General features: G+C 49.1%; 1 protein-coding gene across 1 annotated transcript; it reads left to right on the top strand.

The window, feature by feature from the left end:
• The first annotated feature begins 9,693 nt into the window (after window positions 1-9,693).
• Window positions 9,694-15,070, top strand: RPS7 (ribosomal protein S7). The gene is made up of 7 exons (XM_019966858.2): window positions 9,694-9,843; window positions 10,006-10,089; window positions 10,184-10,255; window positions 10,396-10,539; window positions 11,740-11,804; window positions 14,197-14,347; window positions 14,964-15,070. Exons 2-7 carry the CDS (start codon window positions 10,015-10,017, stop codon window positions 15,039-15,041), a joined length of 585 nt encoding a protein of 194 aa, XP_019822417.1. The 5' UTR covers window positions 9,694-9,843; window positions 10,006-10,014; the 3' UTR covers window positions 15,042-15,070.
• Window positions 15,071-17,918: the final 2,848 nt, after the last annotated feature.

The following is a 17,918-nucleotide window of genomic DNA, read 5'->3' as shown; positions in this document are numbered from 1 at the left end:
GGCTTTCCCGGGGTGCGGGATACACTCAGGGTCAGCCAGGCACGCGGATGGGCTGGTTTACTCGCCCACTGTTGTCCTGGCCGGAAAGACATTGGCGTCCACAAGTGAAAAGAGGGGTGGGTGCGGCAGAGGGAGGGAGGGGGAAGGGGTGAGCCCGCACCCCGCCGCCGCCTCCACGGTCCCCTCAAGTTGGCGGGGGCACGTTTTCCCCACCTCTACCCAGGTTCTGTAACCAGAGGGATGTCCAGAACTTAACGCACTGCGACCCAAGGGGGTATTTATTGGAAAGTTAATGTCTTAGGATATTGCCTTAGACTATAATCTACCCAATATTTCACATTTCGTTCTGTAAGCAAATGGACTTCTGTAAAAGTCCTCTCCATTGACAAGCCTTCCTTTTCAAATAATTTTAAACTACCTAATTTTCAAACCAGTCCACCCTAAAGAAAATCAATCCTGAATATTCATGGAAAGGACTGATGCTGAAGCTTCAGTACTTTGGCCACCTGATGCGAAGAGCCGGCTCACTGGAAAAGGCCCTGATGCTGGGAAAGATTGAGGGCAGAAGAAGGGGACGACATAGGATGAGATGGTTGGATGGCATCACTGATTCAATGGACAAGTTTGAGCAAACTCAAGGTGATGGTGAAGGACAGGGAAGCCTGATGTGCTGCAGTTCATGGGGTCAGAAAGAGTCAGACAGGACTTAGTGACTGAACAACAAAAACAATTTTCTTGAAGTCTTCAGTTCAACAGATGTTACTGAACACCTATGCTGTGTGACCCAAGCCCCGGGGATACAAAATTGACAAAGACAGAGATAGGCATGTGAACAGACAGAAGACATCTCAAGAGAAAAGTGTATGCCAGGCAGGGGGAGTGAGCCAGTGCCTGGAGGGCCAGGGAACGCAGTAGTGCATGAGTAAGGTTTGAAGGATAAAAGAAGCGTTCCCTGGTGGCTCAGCTGGTAAAGCGTCTGCCTGAAATGCGGGAAACCGGGTTCAATTCCTGGGCTGGGAAGATCCCCTGGAGAAGGAAATGGCAATCCACTCCAGCACTCTTGCCTGGAAAATCCCATAGACGGAGGAGCCTGATAGGCTACAGTCCATTGGGTTGCAAAGAGTCGGACACGACTGAGCGACTTCACTTTTCTTTCACTCGGGTGAATTAGGCAGAGAAGGAAGTCTGAAACTCCAGGAAAAAGGAACCGCAACCGTGTGATCAGTGTGTTCTTGCCTGTGAACTCAATAAATATCCATTTGAAAAATTTCAACTTTACTAATTTAAATTGGCTCTTGTCCATTGCTCATTCCTATTGTTATTGCACTTCAAGGTAGCTTCTTTCAAAAAAGTTGCCCTTAAAAATCGAGTAATGATTGATGGCCACATCTCTTCTGTGGATATATGATCAGAGTTAGGGATGGCCCAGTGACCACTCTAAGAACGACCACAGCCCCTCTTCTTGAGATCATTCATTCTCCATTTGCCCAGGGCCTCTGGAGCTCCTGCAGCCTCCTGGTAGGCACAGACCAGGGCCTTGGAAATGTTACTTTTGACCTACTTTCTTTAGACGCATCACTCGCTCACCTCCCAGTGGCACAGGTTAAGTTGTGGACACAGATGACACCTGGAAGAGCTGACTTCTGATTGAGAAGCTGACGTGGAAATAAGTCAGGGTAGTGAGTCAAACTCCAGTACTCTTGCCTGGAAAATCCCATGGGCAGAGGAGCCTGGTGGGCTGCAGTCCATGGGGTCGCTAAGAGTCAGACATGACTGAGCGACTTCCTTTTCACTTTTCACTTTCATGCATTGGAGAAGGAAATGGCAACCCATTCCAGTGTTCTTGCCTGGAGAATCCCAGGGACGCAGGAGCCTAGTGGGCTTCTGTCTATGGGGGTCGCACAGAGTCGGACATGACTGAAGCAACTTAGCAGCAGTGAGTCAAAAGCAAATATCTTCAAAGCTTGGAAAGAACTGGGATTGTCAGACAGATATGAAATGATAATAGTTGTGCAGGATATAGACACAGCTGTAGGCTGCAGTGTTGCCTGGAAGAAGAAAGAGGCTGGGCCCCTGAAAAGGTGCTGTCTGACTGTAGCCCACCTCCCACTAGCTTGATCCTTGCGTCTGACCTACTTGATTAAGACTTGCTTTTGCATGTAAGTTAGCTGGCTGTGGTCCTTTATCACAGAGTACTCATCATCCCTGCAAAGTTGTTGTTTGAATTATCTGACTATGTTCAGAAAAGCATCTGAGTGGCTTTCTGCAATTATAAAACTGTTTCTTCTGGCATTTTTGTTGACGGATAACTGTAAATATTTTTTATCTTAATCTCTGGCTCCAAGTGTGTGACTTTACTTACTCTGGGCAAAAACTGGCTCATTCTCAATAAGGTACAGAGCCCTGGACCAGAGTCGGAAGATACTGCCAGGGGATATTTGCCTCGGGGTGGGGGGTGGGGCTGAGTGGCAGAAGTAATGAAGTGTTCCTGTGACTCAATCCCCCAGTTCTGCTGCTCTCCTGCCCCTGAGCTGTGAAGTTCACAATGTTGACTGAACATTCCAGCCTCACAACTGCCAGCTGTATAAATTCGGGGAGTTGCTTAAAGTCTCTGTTATACACTTTGGAAAATGGAGATGATGCTGCTGTGTCCAGGGGCTGTGAATATCCACTGACTCCGTGTGCATAGTGTGGTCGATACACAGCATGTCTGCAAAGGCACCAGTTCTTTTCATCTCGTGCATGTTTCATGAAGATGCCTGGGAAGAATGATGTTGCGTTTGATGAGATATATTGAAGATGCGCAAATAATTAGTTTGTGATAAAAGTCAAATGTATTAATATTTCTATAATTTAGAGATTAATATCTCAGCAATCACCTACTGCCTACTGACAGTTCACCAGTATTTCTACAGGCCACCTATAGTAATACAGGAAAAGTGACCTTCAGACTCTCCAGCAGAAGCCAGTGACCTTGCTTCAATTAAATGCATAAGATTTTCACATTCCTTACAGGCTTCCACATTTATTTCATTCACGTGCTCCTTACACTGGCTGATAGATAATACAATAAAAATCCTGCCAGCTATAAGTGGAGGGGAGAGAAAACCTTCTGTTAAATTCAGTCCATTAATTCTTGATCAGACAGGCAGGTCCATAAATTCATTTTACACTCAAGGACTCATCAGTAACTCTCCTGTCACTTTATTATGAACATCAGGAGTTGTGATCTGGAGGGAAGAGAATTGTTTTAACGTGTAAGCTCTCTCACCCCCTTGACCTCTAGGCTTTCTGCCTCACAGAGCTGAGATAAGGCATTCCCAGCACAGGATCCTTTTTCTCGGGGACTTTTATACAATAAACAAGTTAACTTTTTAAAGGAGAACCGATCTTGCTTGTTTAACTGTGCCCTCTGCCCTGGCAGTATTCTGTCCTGGGCCAGAACTACCCAGTGTAAAAAATTAATGAGCAGAAACCTTAAATAGACCTGGGAGACCAGAACGGGAGCTCTCCTGCCCTGCGACAATGGCAGAGCCCAAGACGAAGAGGACTTTTCTTTGCGGCAGAGACGTGGTCAGTGCACAGCCACAGACTGTCTTCCACAGCCCCCACCTCCCTCTTCTCCACAGAAGCACTCTCTTTCCCTCGCTGTGCTGGAACTCCCATGGCTCACCACGGTGGCAGATCCTGAACTGTACTTCCCTGCTGACCCTGAATAAGCCCATCTTCGCTGGAGAAATACCTGGCAGTCTATTTGTTTAAGGTCATCACTTTTCTTGTCCCTACAGGGGCCAGAGAAGGCTCCAGAGCACTTCAGATGTTGTAGCCATGCATTCCGGGAAACATTCAGAAGGACAATGCAGATAGTGGAGTGCAGTTTATTACATTGGCGGGCCCAAGGCAGAGTCTCCTCTTAGCCAAGGACCCTGACCAGTTTTTGTGAAAACCTTATATACCCTAAGTGTACATGCCCAAACCTACCTCCCCTAATTCCCTGAAACTAGTCTGAATAAGGGAAAAGAAAGATACAATCAAAGTTAACCCATGATTCATATGCCTTAAGCCTAGGTAGTTAACAGTGAACATACCCCTGTGATCATACCCCAATAAGCATAATAGAATTTATGATTCTATTCGGTTACAGAGATAATTAGGTATTCTTTTAGGCTACAGAGAGTCTAGGTATGACCCCTGGGGCTCTTCCTTCCAGGGGCCTGGTTTTCCAGTTGGTATGTCGTTACTGTAGATACTGGGCATATAGCTCTAAGTCCACAGTCCGGCGCAAGATGGAGTCCTGCTTTCAAGACAGAGACTGTTCTGTCTGTTTCCTCCTTCACTGGGTGAGCAAGGAGGGGTGGTACCCAAGTTGCTCCTTTGGGCTCACTGCTTTTCCTGCTGACCCTGCAGTTTGAGGGTACATCTTTCTCGTGGATCCAAGCTCACGCCCTCTTGTATGTGAGATCCTCCAGGCTTTATTTGGGATCTATGTCAAGGCTTCTTCTTTCCAGTTCAGGCCTTGCTCTGTGAGTTTGCCTTTGGCACTTCAGTCTCATCTTGAGATCAGACCGTTTCAACCAAAGCTGGCTGAAAATGCCACTGGCCTGGTTCCTGGGAAGGGGTGTTTCAGATAATGGGGGCTTCCTAGATGGCTCAGCGGGTAAAGAATCTGCCTGCAATGCAGGAGACGCAGGAGCCATGGGTTTGACCCCTGAGTTGGGAAGATCTCCCAGAGGAGGAAATGGCAACCCACTCCAGTATACTTGACTGGGAAATCCCATGGACAGAGGAGCCTGCTGGGCTACAGTCCAAAGGGTCCCAAAGACTTAGCACAGCACGTAGCACAGCTTCAGATAAAGTAGCACTGAGTTTTTCAGCCTTTGGCCTTTTCCTTCTGGGGAGAGACATTATTGTATTGCCAATTGGGAAAGATTGAAAGCAAAAGGAGAAGAGGGTGATAGAGGGTGAGATGGTCGGATGGCATCAGCAACTCAGCAGACATGAGTTTGAGCCGACTGTGGGAGATCGTGAAGGACAGGGAAGCCTGGTGTGCTGCAGTTCACGGGTTTGCAAAGAGTTGGAGGGCAAGACTTAACAACTGAACAACAGCAACTGCGTATGGGAAGATGCAAGAGTCTGGGCTCGCTGAACCCCTTCCTTTCATAGGCACCTCAGTGTTTTCACATCCTAATTTCCTCAGGGCTCACTCTAAGGAGCAGCTGCAGTCTGATAGCTTCCCCTGGCTGATACTCTTTGGTTCCTCCCTGAGTTCCCTCAGGGCTGGCCGACTCTCCTTCAGAGTTGGCTGGACTGCTGATGACTGTGGCATTCTGTGTTTACTGATGTGGCGGGCAATATTCCGCTTCTCAGTATCTCCATTTCCTTAGTGTTCCAGTCAGTGAAACAGGCCAGTACCTTACCCCTTTCACTTGAAAGAAAAACAACTCAGGGAGAGCATCGCCTCAGGATTTTACTGAGAGTCCTCATTCTTCACAAATCCCAAAGGCTGACCCAGAGGTTACAAACTTCCCGAGGTTCTACATTATTGCAACATGTAGATTTGCTTCTTTGCTCTCGTTTTTGAGCCTCCCCTCAGGAAGACAGCATCCACTCACTAAAGCTTTCAGCCGTAAAGGGACCTAGGACTGCCAAAGAAAAATGGCAGTTTTTCCAAGCCCAGGTTCGACACTTAAGGCATCTGCTGTCAGAACAGATGAAAAACCTGTCCTCTCCAGCACTGAGTGACCTTCCTCTGACCTCTGGAAGGTAGATTTTCCTAAAGAAGGGGTGCTTTGTTGTACCCCCTCAAAAGACACTGCTCTCCCGATCACTGCCCAGATGTCCTTTAACCCTGCGATGTACAAGCTGTTTCCACGTAGTACTTTCCTCCTGCGGGAACTCGAAATAATGTACTGACTTCAAGGTTCTTGTGGAATCTTCTTAAAAATACATATTTTATTGTTCTGAACATTAAAAGGATAATAAGGGAATATTATGAACAATTCTACTGGCATAAATTCAACAATTTAAATGAAATGTACCAGTTCCTGTAGAAGCACAAACTGCCAAATTTCATCCAATATGAAAGAAATAATCTAAATATTCTTGTAACTATTAAAGAAATGGAATTCATCATAGTGAAAACCCCTGGAAAAAGACATCTCCAGGCCCTGATAATTTCACAGCTGAATTCAACCAAATGTTTGAAGACTTAACACTGATTCTACACAATTGTTTTCAGAAAATACAAGATGAGGGAGCATGTCCCAACTTATTTTATGCTGATATTAACCTAGTCCAAAACCTGACCAAAACAATACAAAAAAAGGAAACTACAGACCAATGTCTCTTGTGAATAGACATTACAAATCCTCAACAAAATATTAATAAGTGGATGATGAGAAAGTAAGATGAGAGTAAGATGATGAGCCCATCTCACATGAGTGAGAAAGAATTATATTGCATTACCAAGCACGGTTTATTCCAGACATTCAAGGAAGGTGCAATATTTGAAAACCCATTAAGGTAGTCTACAATATTAACAGGCTAGGAAGAAAAACTCACATGATTATACTAACTGATGCATAAAATGCATTTGACATAATCCCATTTATGATAAAAACCCAGAAAACGGGGATAGGAGAGAACTTCCTCAATAAATCTACAAAATATCTACAAACACCTAATGCTAACATCATAGTCACTGATGTGATGAAAGAATGCTTTCCCCGAGGATGGGGAACAGGCAAGACAAGAATGTCCTCTCCCACCAGGCCTTCCAACAAAGTCCTGGAGACCAGAAAGAACTTTACTGGACGAACTTCTGGAGTGCTACTTTTGTGGAGTGGGAGACAGAAGCCAGGTTGAAAAAGTGGGGAAAGGAATGGAAATGGTTCATCAAGGAGGTTTGGAATGGTGACCCAGGTAAGATCACAGGTCAGCTCCATTTTCTCTCTTCAACAAGTTCCAAGCTGATTCCAGTGAGATAATCAGTTGGCCCCTCTCTCCCTAACATTGGAGAAGTATCAGTTCAGTTCAGTCGCTCAGTCATCTTCGACTCTTTGCAATCCCATGAGCTGCAGCACACTAGGCCTCCCTGTCCATCACCAACTTCCAGAGTCCACCCAAACCCATGTCCATTGAGTCAGTGATGCCATCCAACCATCTCATCCTCTGTCATCCCCTTTTCCTCCTGCCCTCAATCTTTCCCAGCATCAAGATCTTTTCCAATGAGTCAGGTCTTTGCATCAGGTGGCCAAAGTATTGGAGTTTCAGCTTCAGCATCAGTCCTTCCAATGAACACTCAGGACTGATCTCCTTTAGAATGGACTGGTTGGATCTCCTTGCAGTCCAAGGGACTCTCAAGAGTCTTCTCCAACACCACAGTTCAAAAGCATCAGTTCTTCTGCGCTCAGCTTTCTTTAGAGTCCAACTCTCACATCCATACATGACCACTGGAAAAACCATAGCCTTGACTAGACGGACCTTTGTTGGCAAAGTAATGTCTCTGCTTTTTAATATGCTGTCTAGGTTGGTCATAACTTGCCTACCAAAGAGTAAGCGTCTTTTAATTTTATGGCTGCAATCACATAGAGAAGTATATATAGCTTTAAATATCTGAGATGAACACAATCTTAGTAAAGGCTGTTGGAAATCTTAGACATCACCTAGTGTAACATTCTAAGCATTTTCCACAGCACCTGGCCCATGTGGATAATTGCTCTGGTAAATTTGACAGGTGAGGAAACTGAAGTTCAAGTAGATTATCTCCCCACAGCCAGATACTGTTTGCTAGGTTGGAAATGCCCTTCTCCCTAGTGACTCTTTGCCACCTCATGGACCGCAGAATGCCAGGCTTCCCTGTCCATCACAAACTGCCAAAGCTTGCTCAAACTCACGTCCATCGTGTTGGTAATGCCATCCAACCATCCCATCCTCTGTCTTCCCCTTCTCCTCACCACAGATTAATCTCATCTCTTCCACAGAATTCCCTGGTTTCTTAAAGCATGAGTCCTCCTGGCCCCCTTTACTCATTTTACTCGTATGTACTGTTGTAACTTGTCATTATGTATTCAGTCATACAAATTATGTTTTCTTCACTAAACTTCCCTGGTGGGCTTCCCTGGTGGCTCAGCAGGTAAAGAATCCACCTGCAATGTGGGAGACCTGGGTTCGATCCCTGGGTTGAGAAGATTGCCTGGAGAAGGGAGAGGCTACCTACTCCAGTATTCTGGTCTGGAGAGTTCCATGGACTGTGTAGTCTATGGGATTGCAAAGAGTAGGACACGACTGAGCGACTCTCACTTTCACTCTCGAAATTGCCATCTCCCAAGGGCAAGGATCCAGTGGGTTTTCCTTATAGTTAGCACAGAACACACACCTAGACAATTATTTGTGAATTGTATTTTTCGCTCCTGTCTAGGGCAGGAAGTCCTTGACACACGTGTTTCAAGTGACAGGATACTAAGCATTTTTCCAATAAAAAATTCTGCTGTGTCGAATTATTGACCCACTTTAAGGCCATTTGCCATCCCCGAATCTTTCACCACAGCTGCACTAAATTCAGCTGTCCAGCCTGAGCCCCAACTTTGCCCAAGTGTCCCTTATCCTCCTCCTGGAATTGCACCCTGTTTGGCCCCAGGTCTTTGCAGATGGTGACTGCAGCCATGAAATTAAATGACGCTTGCTCCTTGGAAGGAAAGTTATGACCAGTCTACACAGCATATTAAAAAGCAGAGACATTACTTTGCCAAAGTCTGTCTAGTCAAAGCTATGGTTTTTCCAGTAGTCATGTATGGATGTAAGAGTTGGACTATAAAGAAAGCTGAGCACCAAAGAATTGATGCTTTTGAACTGTGGTGTTGGAGAAGACTCTGGAGAGTCCCTTGGACTGCAAGGAGATCCAACCAGTACACCCTAAAGGAAATCAATCCTGAATATTCACTGGAAGGACTGATGCTGAAGCTTCAATACTTTGGCCACCTGATGCAAAGAACTAACTCACTGGAAAAGACCCTGATGCTGGGAAAGATTGAAGGCAGGAGGAGAAGCGGACGACAGAGGATGAGATGGCTGGATGGCATCACGGACTCAATGGACATGAGTTTGAGTAAACTCTGGGAGTTGGTGATGGACAGGGAAGCCTGGCATGCTGTGGTCCATGGGGTCGCAAAGAGTCGGACACGACTTGAGCGACTGAACTGAGCTGAACTTTCCCTCTTGGGATGGTTCTTCAGCTCCAGGCCGCCTCCACCACAGGTGTCCCTAGACGTCTCAGAATCGTCGGCCGCACCAAGCAGTCGATACGAGAGCCCAGTGTGGCCTGGAAACCACATTTATTCGTAAAGCAGTTCGTTCCCAAAGCGCTTTCACAAGCATCTCATTTGGTCCTCCACAGCCCAAACGGAACCCAAGTCTCCGGTTCCTTTCCGTTGTTTCAGCTGGGACGTTAAGCTTCCTCATGTTAAGTGAGGCTTTTGGTCCTATCTTCAGGGGTAGCCCAAGCCATTTTCCTCAGGAGGACCTGGGACCCCCGACAGACTCCCGCCGGGCCCGCCCACCGCCCGCCTGGAACCTCGGCTGCCCACACGGGAATTCCCGCCAGCAGCCGAGACAAGGATAACAGCGGAGCCAAAAATCCTTCCCGGCTTCCCGGCCCTCAGACGCCGCTTCAGGGGACTCTCTAGGCTGCCTCCGCGTCTCCGTGGTTCTTCCGGTTTCTCTACTCGCGCTATTCCCGCCTCTTCCCCTCCGCCGCCGGGATTTAACGAACTCTCGCGATATCTAGGCCTCTTCCTAGGCCTACTCGGGTCGGCAGCGGCAAGACTGTTTGGCCGCCTCTACAAGGTATGTGGTCCGCGGGCGCTATGCCGGTCCGCCGGCTTCGGGAGGCACACGTCTGGGGCCCCCGGGTGGGGATGCGGCCGATTGTCCGGCCCGGGGGCCCCGATGGCTTGTGCGGGGGGAAGATGGGGCCGGCCGCTCGCCCTGAGCGCCCTGTGCTTCCAGGTCCCGGCCATGTTCAGCTCCAGTGCCAAGATTGTCAAGCCCAACGGCGAGAAGCCGGACGAGTTCGAGTCGGGGATCTCCCAGGTGAGGGGGCGGGCGAGCCGGGGTCCCGGAGAGGGTCGGGGTGAGTGAAGGCTGCGCGCGCTGAGCGTGGGCTGCGCCCTCTGCCGCCCCACAGGCCCTGCTGGAGCTGGAGATGAACTCGGACCTCAAGGCGCAGCTGCGGGAGCTGAACATCACGGCCGCCAAGGCAAGGGGGTCCTCCCGGGGTGGGCTTCGGGTTCCCCCAGGACGGGGCGGGGCTTGGGCATGTGCTCGGGCCGCCGGTAGTGCCGGGGTCCCCCTCCCCGCCTAACTGCATCTGTGCCTCTCTTCCCGCTTCGACTCTAGGAGATCGAAGTTGGCGGTGGCCGGAAAGCTATTATTATCTTCGTCCCCGTCCCGCAGCTGAAGTCTTTCCAGAAAATCCAGGTGCGCCTGGTGCGCGAGCTGGAGAAGAAGTTCAGCGGGAAGCACGTCGTCTTCATCGCCCAGGTGCGTCCGCGGGGCACGTCGTGTTGGGTCGCTGGAGTGAGGGCTTGTGTTGGTAGAGTCACTGGTCGCCGCTTGCACCAGGTTAAAGAGATAGGGGGTACTGTTGCCGGGTGGCCACCTGATGCGAAGACCTGACTCATTGGAAAAGACCCTGATGCTGGGAAAGATTGAAGGCAGGAGGAGAAGGGGAGGACAGAGGATGAGATGGCTGGGTGGCATCACCGACTCTAAAGACATGAGTTTGAGTAAGCCCTGGGAGATGGTGATGGAGAGGGAAGCCTGGCGTGCTGCAGTCCATGGGGTGGCAAAGAGTCGCACACGACTGAGCGACTTCCCTTTCACTTTTCACTTTCCTGCATTGGAGAAGGAAATGGGCAACCCACTCCAGTGTTCTTGCCTGGGGAATCCCAGGGATGGGGGAGCCTGGTGGGCTTCCATCTATGGGGTCACACAGAGTTGGACACTAATGAAGCGACTTAGCAGCAGCAGCAGCAGCTGGGAGGAAAAGGCATGCAAAGGAATGGTTGGTAGGGTAAGGAGAAAATGGTTAAGAGGCTGTGTTTTTGTTTTTTAAGTTAGATTGGGCCTTCTTGCAAACAGAAATCTCTAGGACTTAAGTGCTTAGCTGACGAGTAAGTCAAGGAGTAGTATTCTGACTTAGTACCTGTAAGTGGGTAGTGGGTTGGATGAAATGTAAACAGGTGTGTAATATTTGGGGGATCAGTCACATTTTTCCAGTTACATTTTACTATAAGCTGGAGAAGGCAATGGCACCCCACTGCAGTACTCTTGCCTAGAAAATTCCATGGATGGAGGAGCCTGGTAGGCTGCAGTCCATGGCGTCTCTAAGAGTATAACTGAGCGACTTCACTTTTCACTTTACTGCATTGGAGGAGGAAATGGCAACCCACTCCAGTGTTCTTGCCAGGAGAATCCCAGAGACGGGGGAGCCTGGTGGGCTGCCAGGACACGACTGACAGGACTTAGCAGCAGCAGCGGGTTCTGAAAGAATAAATGAGGTCAGGAAGTACTATAGAGATTTTTACTCACTTGTTGGGTCTAGGTTGTTTGACTTTCTGGAGCTTTGAATTTATTCAGCCATTAAGTCCTTTGGTTTGTAAAGTAGTTTTGATAGTGCTTAGTTTTCTGACAACTGAAGTCTTTTTAAAAGTTTGTTCATTGATAATTTTTACCTTACAGAGGAGAATTCTGCCTAAGCCAACTCGAAAAAGCCGTACGAAAAATAAGCAGAAACGTCCCAGGAGGTAGGTTTCTTCAGCATCGAAAATGTGTGTACCCCTCTTAGTAACCATTGTTGATTGGCGTGGGTTATTTATAGTAAGAGTTATATAAGTTTTTTAAGTGTGAGTGATGTAGGAAAGCCATTCCCATGGGAATTTTTATCAAGTAACTGGGTTTCTGTAACTGAAATGTTTTCAGGTTGATTCTGGAGGTAAGAGTTACATACATGCACGTAGGTGGTACAGTAGGTCGCCGCGCTCACCAAAGGTGCGACTTTGATCCGGTTCTTCGGGTAAAGGAGGAGCGGTGAGGAGGGGTCCAGGGAGCGTGGAGGGTAGAGCACACCCGATGTGGGCTGGCGGCACGGTGTGTTCTCACTGTTTACTTTAGTTGTCGATTTGACGTTGAAAAACTAGACTTGTCTGTTGCTCATGGCAGAGGTTAAAGGTGTTGCGGGTGATGCATGTTTTATGAACCTGATTGACTTGCAGGTTATCTGCTGTAAACTAGATACTGGAGGGTGGCTCCTTGGTCTGAGCTTTCTGGTGTTGTGTTGAAGTCGCTGACTCCACACACTTGGTTTCTTGGGTCCCTGCAGGCCTGCCTTGGGCGGTTTGAGAAAGGACTTGAGCATCAGTGCTGGTGGGGTAAAGGGCATCACTCATCCTCCCTCCGTCCAGCCAGTGTTCGTGGTGCTGGTGTCTGAGCCAGGGAGTGCCTAGAAGCAGGGCATGAGGGTCTCTAGTGTTGTGGACGGGTGTTGATGGTGCCACGTTGTGGAGGCTGGAGAGGCACGTGCCGGGCGTTACGGAACTTGGCTGTTGGTGCTTTGGTCTTGTTTTCAGGGCAGTTGGGGTAGCAGTAGAATGTAGAACTGTTGGAGGGGGCTATTCTGGATAGTTTGCAGGAGATCAAATACAGGGGATAATCAAGGAGGTTTCATTTGTTAATGCTGCTACTCAGGTGGTTTTGCAGCCTGGGTCCTGACGGCCTGAGTTAGTCCTTGACTGTAAGAGCAGCCCCTTTGCTCTGCACACGGTGAAGGTGCTGACTCCCAGGTCTGTAGCCGTGGCTCTCCCTCGGCGCAAGCCTGTCTCCACTTCTCAGCTGATGACGCCAGCCTGTCCCATGGCCTGGCGCAGACCCGGGAGTCTTCCCTTCCCTTGCGCTGAGCAATCCCCCCCGTCTCCGGTCTGCCTTCCTGCCTGCGGCTTCTCTCCCTTCTGCGCTCATCTTTCTCCTGCACGAGTTGTGTGCAGGGTCTCGGTCGCTTTCCTTCTGAAGCAGCCTAGCTCTGCTGCTTCGTGATTGTCAAGTTGTGCTTTTCCTCAGAAGTTTAGATCGGGCTAGAGTTTGAGTTTGAGACCAGCTAGATTCCGTTCTATTCTTGTGTTTTGAAGGAAGTAAATAACAGGGTCCATAGTGCTTTCCTAACCCGTAAGGGTGTGCTTGGCCAGCGGTTAGCAGCCATTCGTCAGCTGGGCTGACCGTCTGATTTGTGTGCTGAGGTGCTGAAGCTGCTCTTGGCCTTGGAGCAGTGGAGCTTTGTGGTCATTTAGGAGCCCCTTCCGTGTGTGCAGAGCTGCCGGACAAAGAGAAACGAGTAGGACGTGGTGTCTGAGCCACTGAGGGGTGAATAAGACCTGGACACGTTCCGTAATAAAAGGGAGCCCTGCAGACGTTGGGAGTGAGAACAGTCTCTTCATTCTCTCGTTCCTGGTATCCTGTGGTACAAAACTAATAGGCTATAAGTTTGGGGTTAATTGAACCTTGTCTGGCAGCCAGATGGGTTGTGAACTTGGAGTCATATCCAGGAGAGGAGCAAGGCTCCCTTGGCAGTCTGGGATGGGATGGGCTGAAATTGGGACCCTCATGGGAGGGACCACATCCTAGAGCTGGGGTAGAACAGTGTCCTTTGGGTGGGGTGTTGCCTCATTCCATCACAGGAACAGGGAGGGGCTTTGGTGCATCTTAGAGGCCAGGGACCCCTCAAAGTGTCTTCGGTAGATAAAGCCTGTGGTGACATCTAAGCATTTGACAACACTGGAGAAGATCATTTTGGAAGAGAGGTTACTACAGAGAATCATGTGAATGACAACCTAAAGGTGTGTCCTATAATAAAAGTCATCACTAGTCTCCTTTTCTGGAGATGATCACTCATGACAGCTGGTGTGTGTGGTTTACAACACGCTGGCTTTGGAAGTGAGATGGGAGTGTGTGTGTCTCCCTCTCCTCGTGTGGCAGCGGCTCTGCTGTGATACATGAGACAAAAGGACGTAACTCGAAAGCTCGTGTTGCTGTGGCTTCGGGAACCTGGAGCCTTCCACTCAGGGTTTGACTTGTGGGGGTGCCCTGGAGGTTCCCAGGAGGGCAGACCTTGCTGGGTTTCTCACTTTTGTCGCTGTGTTCTTCAAGCCGCACTCTGACCGCTGTGCACGACGCCATCCTGGAGGACTTGGTTTTCCCAAGTGAGATCGTGGGCAAGAGGATCCGCGTGAAGCTGGACGGCAGCCGACTCATAAAGGTCCATCTGGACAAAGCTCAGCAGAACAACGTGGAGCACAAGGTAGGGACTGGCCTCCCGGGCCCGCCCCCTGGGGGAGGGGCCAGATGCAAGCCCGCCCCCTGGGGGAGGGGCCAGATGCAAGCCCGCCCCCTGGGGGAGGGGCCAGATGCAGGCCCGCCCCCTGGGGGAGGGGCCAGATGCAAGCCCGCCCCCTGGGGGAGGGGCCAGATGCAAGCCCGCCCCCTGGGGGAGGGGCCAGATGCAGGCCCGCCCCCCCTGGGGAGGGGCCAGACGCGGCCCCGGGCCGGGGTGAGCCCAGCCGGCTCCAGTGGTGCTGAACCTGCCTGTGGGAGCCGACTGCCTTGGGGGCTGATCAGGTTAAATTGGGAGATGTTTTAAACACTGGCATTGTTTTAAATTGTTAGGAGAAATGGATGTGAAGTAATTCCATGGTGTGTGTTAGGCTGAACTTAAGGCTGGGTGGTAGTCGAGATAGACTCTGGGGAGAACTATCATTTGGCTTCATTTCGGGTAAACCGTCACCCCCCGCGTCTCCGAGTGACCCAGAGGAGCCAGCAGGCGGCTCAGGGGTGGAGCCCTTTGCCCACCACAGCTTGCCCCGTTTGGAGCTACCGTCCCCTGTGTGTGTTGTGACCATTTATCTCTTCTCTTGTAGGTTGAAACGTTTTCTGGTGTCTATAAGAAGCTCACGGGCAAGGATGTTAATTTTGAATTCCCAGAGTTTCAGTTGTAAACAAACGACTAAATAAAATATTATTCTCAGTGCTGTGTTTTGGGTGTGGTTTTCAGACTTGCAGAGCTGCGGATGCAGAGCTGTCTGGATTTTCGGGTCGCTTCCTGCTCAGGCTGGGGGGTCTTGGACCGACGGCGCCTGTTGTCAGGGCCCCGCGTTGGTTTCCCAGCACAGTGGCTCACTTACACATGTGTTCATATTTTTCAGTTTCTTGCCCCTTGTAGGTGATTATAAGCACGTGTGTAGTTCATGGGCACTCAGTAGGCCCTCAGGGGTGGTCATCTGTGTTACATGGTGGAGCCCACTTCTGAGCTGCAGGGTTTGTCTTGGGGACAGTGACTGGCCGAGGACCCTGCTGCCCCAGCCTCCTGCCTGCCTGACGGCCTCCATGGCCTTCACAGTCCTCCTTGATTCTGGGCAGCCTCCTATATTAAGATCCCTGGTGACCTCGGGATCTTGGGTGTGACATGCCCTGACGCCTCTCCACCATGGGGCCCTGGGTGCGCCACGCTTGCACCCTTGTCCGTGCTGGCTGGGCTCCTGTGCCGCAAGCCAGCGGGCCGTGTGGCCTGTTGTCCCTCTGCCATCAGGAGCTCTGGAGAAGTGAAGCCTTGAGGGGAGGGCGGGTGAGGTTAACGTCCTTGTGGACAAAGTGTCCCGAGATACGGCTGCACAGAGGTGACCTCTGGGGAAGATTCCCAGCTGGAGACACATGGGCTTGCTGGGGCTCTCGTGTCCAGATGTCTCGGTTATATCTGAGAAATGTAAATAATAACTGGGACATGGGCCAGACTCTTGTCCGACCCCTTGGAAGTGGCCCGGCTCTTTGGCAGTCAGCGTTGGGCCGGGGGGCAGTGGGATGAAGACCGGAGGCCCAGAGGAGAAGCACCAGTGATGCTGGAGGCTTTTTGGTGCTTGTTGGCAAGGCAGCTGTAAATGCGATTGTGACCTAAAACGGCTCTAATTTACAATCTGCTTCAAGTAGGCAAGTGAATATCAGAAATGCACGTCAAAACCACAAGCTATCACCTCGCACCTGTCAGAATGCTGCTCGTAGAGGTAACAGAATGGAGGTAACAATGTTGAAAACTCAAGAAAACACTGGTGGAGTGTGTGTGAGTGCGGCCACTACAGAGAAGTAGGCAGGTTCCTCCAAAAAAGGAGTTGCTGTGATCTCACAATTCCATTGCTGAGGATTTATGCAAAAGTAATGAAAACATCAAAGGGATGTCTGTCCTCCCAGGCTTATTGCAGCATTATTCACAATAGTCAAGGTACTGAAACCTACCTGCCTGTCACGGGACAAATGGATAAAAGCTACAGATAGAGATGTACAATCAAACACCCTCGTGAGGAGGAGGGGTGTCCTTCATTGGACAGCGTGCTTTTCCCTGGAGGTCATAAGCTAAGTGAGGTAATCCAACAGAAAGACACTATGATTGTAACTTTCATGCGGGTCTAAGGAAGCCAGACTAGAAGGGGCGGTGGTTGCCAGGGTGGTGCTGGCAGGTGGGGACTGGGAGAGAGGTTTCAGGGACACGTGTGCAGCTAGTAAGTCCTGGAGAGCTGATAGCGCAGTGCAGTGAACACAGACAGCTATGTTGTATTAAAACCGTCAAGATTCCTGAGAGCTAGATCTTAATTATTCCCACCACAAGAGAGAAATGACGGACTTCCCTGGTAGTCCATTGGCTAAAGACTCCACTCCCAGTGCAGGCGGCCTGGGCTTGATCCCTGGTCAGGGAACTAGGATCCTGAGTGCCGCAGCTAAGACCTGTCAGCCAAGAAATTTTAAATCAACATTTAAAAAAGCAATGAGAACTCTGATGTAATGAAGTGCTAACTGATGCCACCCCTGTAGGCAACCATATTACCCTGTTCAGATGTGTCAGATCAATGTGCTGTACACCTTGGTCTTGAATGTTGGGTGTCAGATATGTTTCAATTAAAAATACAGTTTTTATTTTAAAAATGCATGCTCTTTGTCAAGATGAGGAAATCCCCCATCTGTTCCCATTTTTCTGAGAGTTTCTATCATCGAAGTGTGTGGATTTTGTCAGATGCTTTCTGCTTCAACTGATGTGACATGTAGCTTTTCTGTGTTAGTTTATTGGTATGGTGGGTCACTTTAGTCGATTTTTCACTGTAGCCGATTTTTGAATATTGACCCAGCCTTGCATCCCCAAAATACCACAGTCATAGCGTATAAATCTTTTCACATATTGCTCAATTCTGTTTGCTAATACTTGGTTAAAAATTGATTTCATCTACATTTTTTTTTTTTTTGCATCCGTATCTTTTGCAAGTTATTGGTCTGTACTTTTCTTTTTGGTAGTGTCTTTGTCTGGTTTTGGTATCAGGATAACACTAACTTCATAAATTGGTAAGTGTTTCTCCTCCACTTCTGTTTCCTGGAAGAATTGTATGGAATTAGTTTTTCTTTAAACATTTGGCAGAATTCTCCTATGAAACCATCTGGCCTAGAGATTTCCTTTTGGGGAGATTTAAAATCACAAGTGCAATCCCCTTAATTGCTCCAGGACTGTTGAATCCTCTCTTCCGTGGAGAGTCTGCTGTGGTAGCTTATGTTTTCCAGGACGTGGTCTGTTTCCATCCGAGTCGTCGGGTTGACTTACACAGTCAGGCAATTTGAATAAACAGTCCGTTCTTCCTCATGCCTTTGGGGATGTGTGTGGCATCTGTCAGTCCCTACTTCTGTAATTTGTGATAACTTCTCTTGTCAGTCTTAATAAACGTTCATCTTTGAACCTAGCTTTTTATGATCCTAATTTGCCAACTGTCTTCTTAAATGACACCCCCACCCCCGCGACCCACTTGCAGCCACACGGAAGCCGGATCCATCCAGTCACGGATCTG

This window comes from Bos indicus, chromosome 8 (genome assembly GCF_029378745.1).
Source record: "Bos indicus isolate NIAB-ARS_2022 breed Sahiwal x Tharparkar chromosome 8, NIAB-ARS_B.indTharparkar_mat_pri_1.0, whole genome shotgun sequence".
Lineage (NCBI taxonomy): Eukaryota > Metazoa > Chordata > Mammalia > Artiodactyla > Bovidae > Bos > Bos indicus.
The sequence above is the reverse complement of the archived record's forward strand: the minus strand, read 5'-3'. Positions and strand labels throughout refer to the sequence as shown.

Bases quoted from the DNA above. Each gene is read 5' to 3' on its own strand.
- RPS7 (XM_019966858.2), top strand. From the start codon at position 10,015: ATGTTCAGCTCCAGTGCCAAGATTGTCAAGCCCAACGGCGAGAAGCCG. The intron at 10,256-10,395 runs GCAAGGGGGTCC...CTTCGACTCTAG, and splicing joins TGAACATCACGGCCGCCAAG to GAGATCGAAGTTGGCGGTGG. The intron at 11,805-14,196 runs GTAGGTTTCTTC...GTGTTCTTCAAG, and splicing joins AAGCAGAAACGTCCCAGGAG to CCGCACTCTGACCGCTGTGC.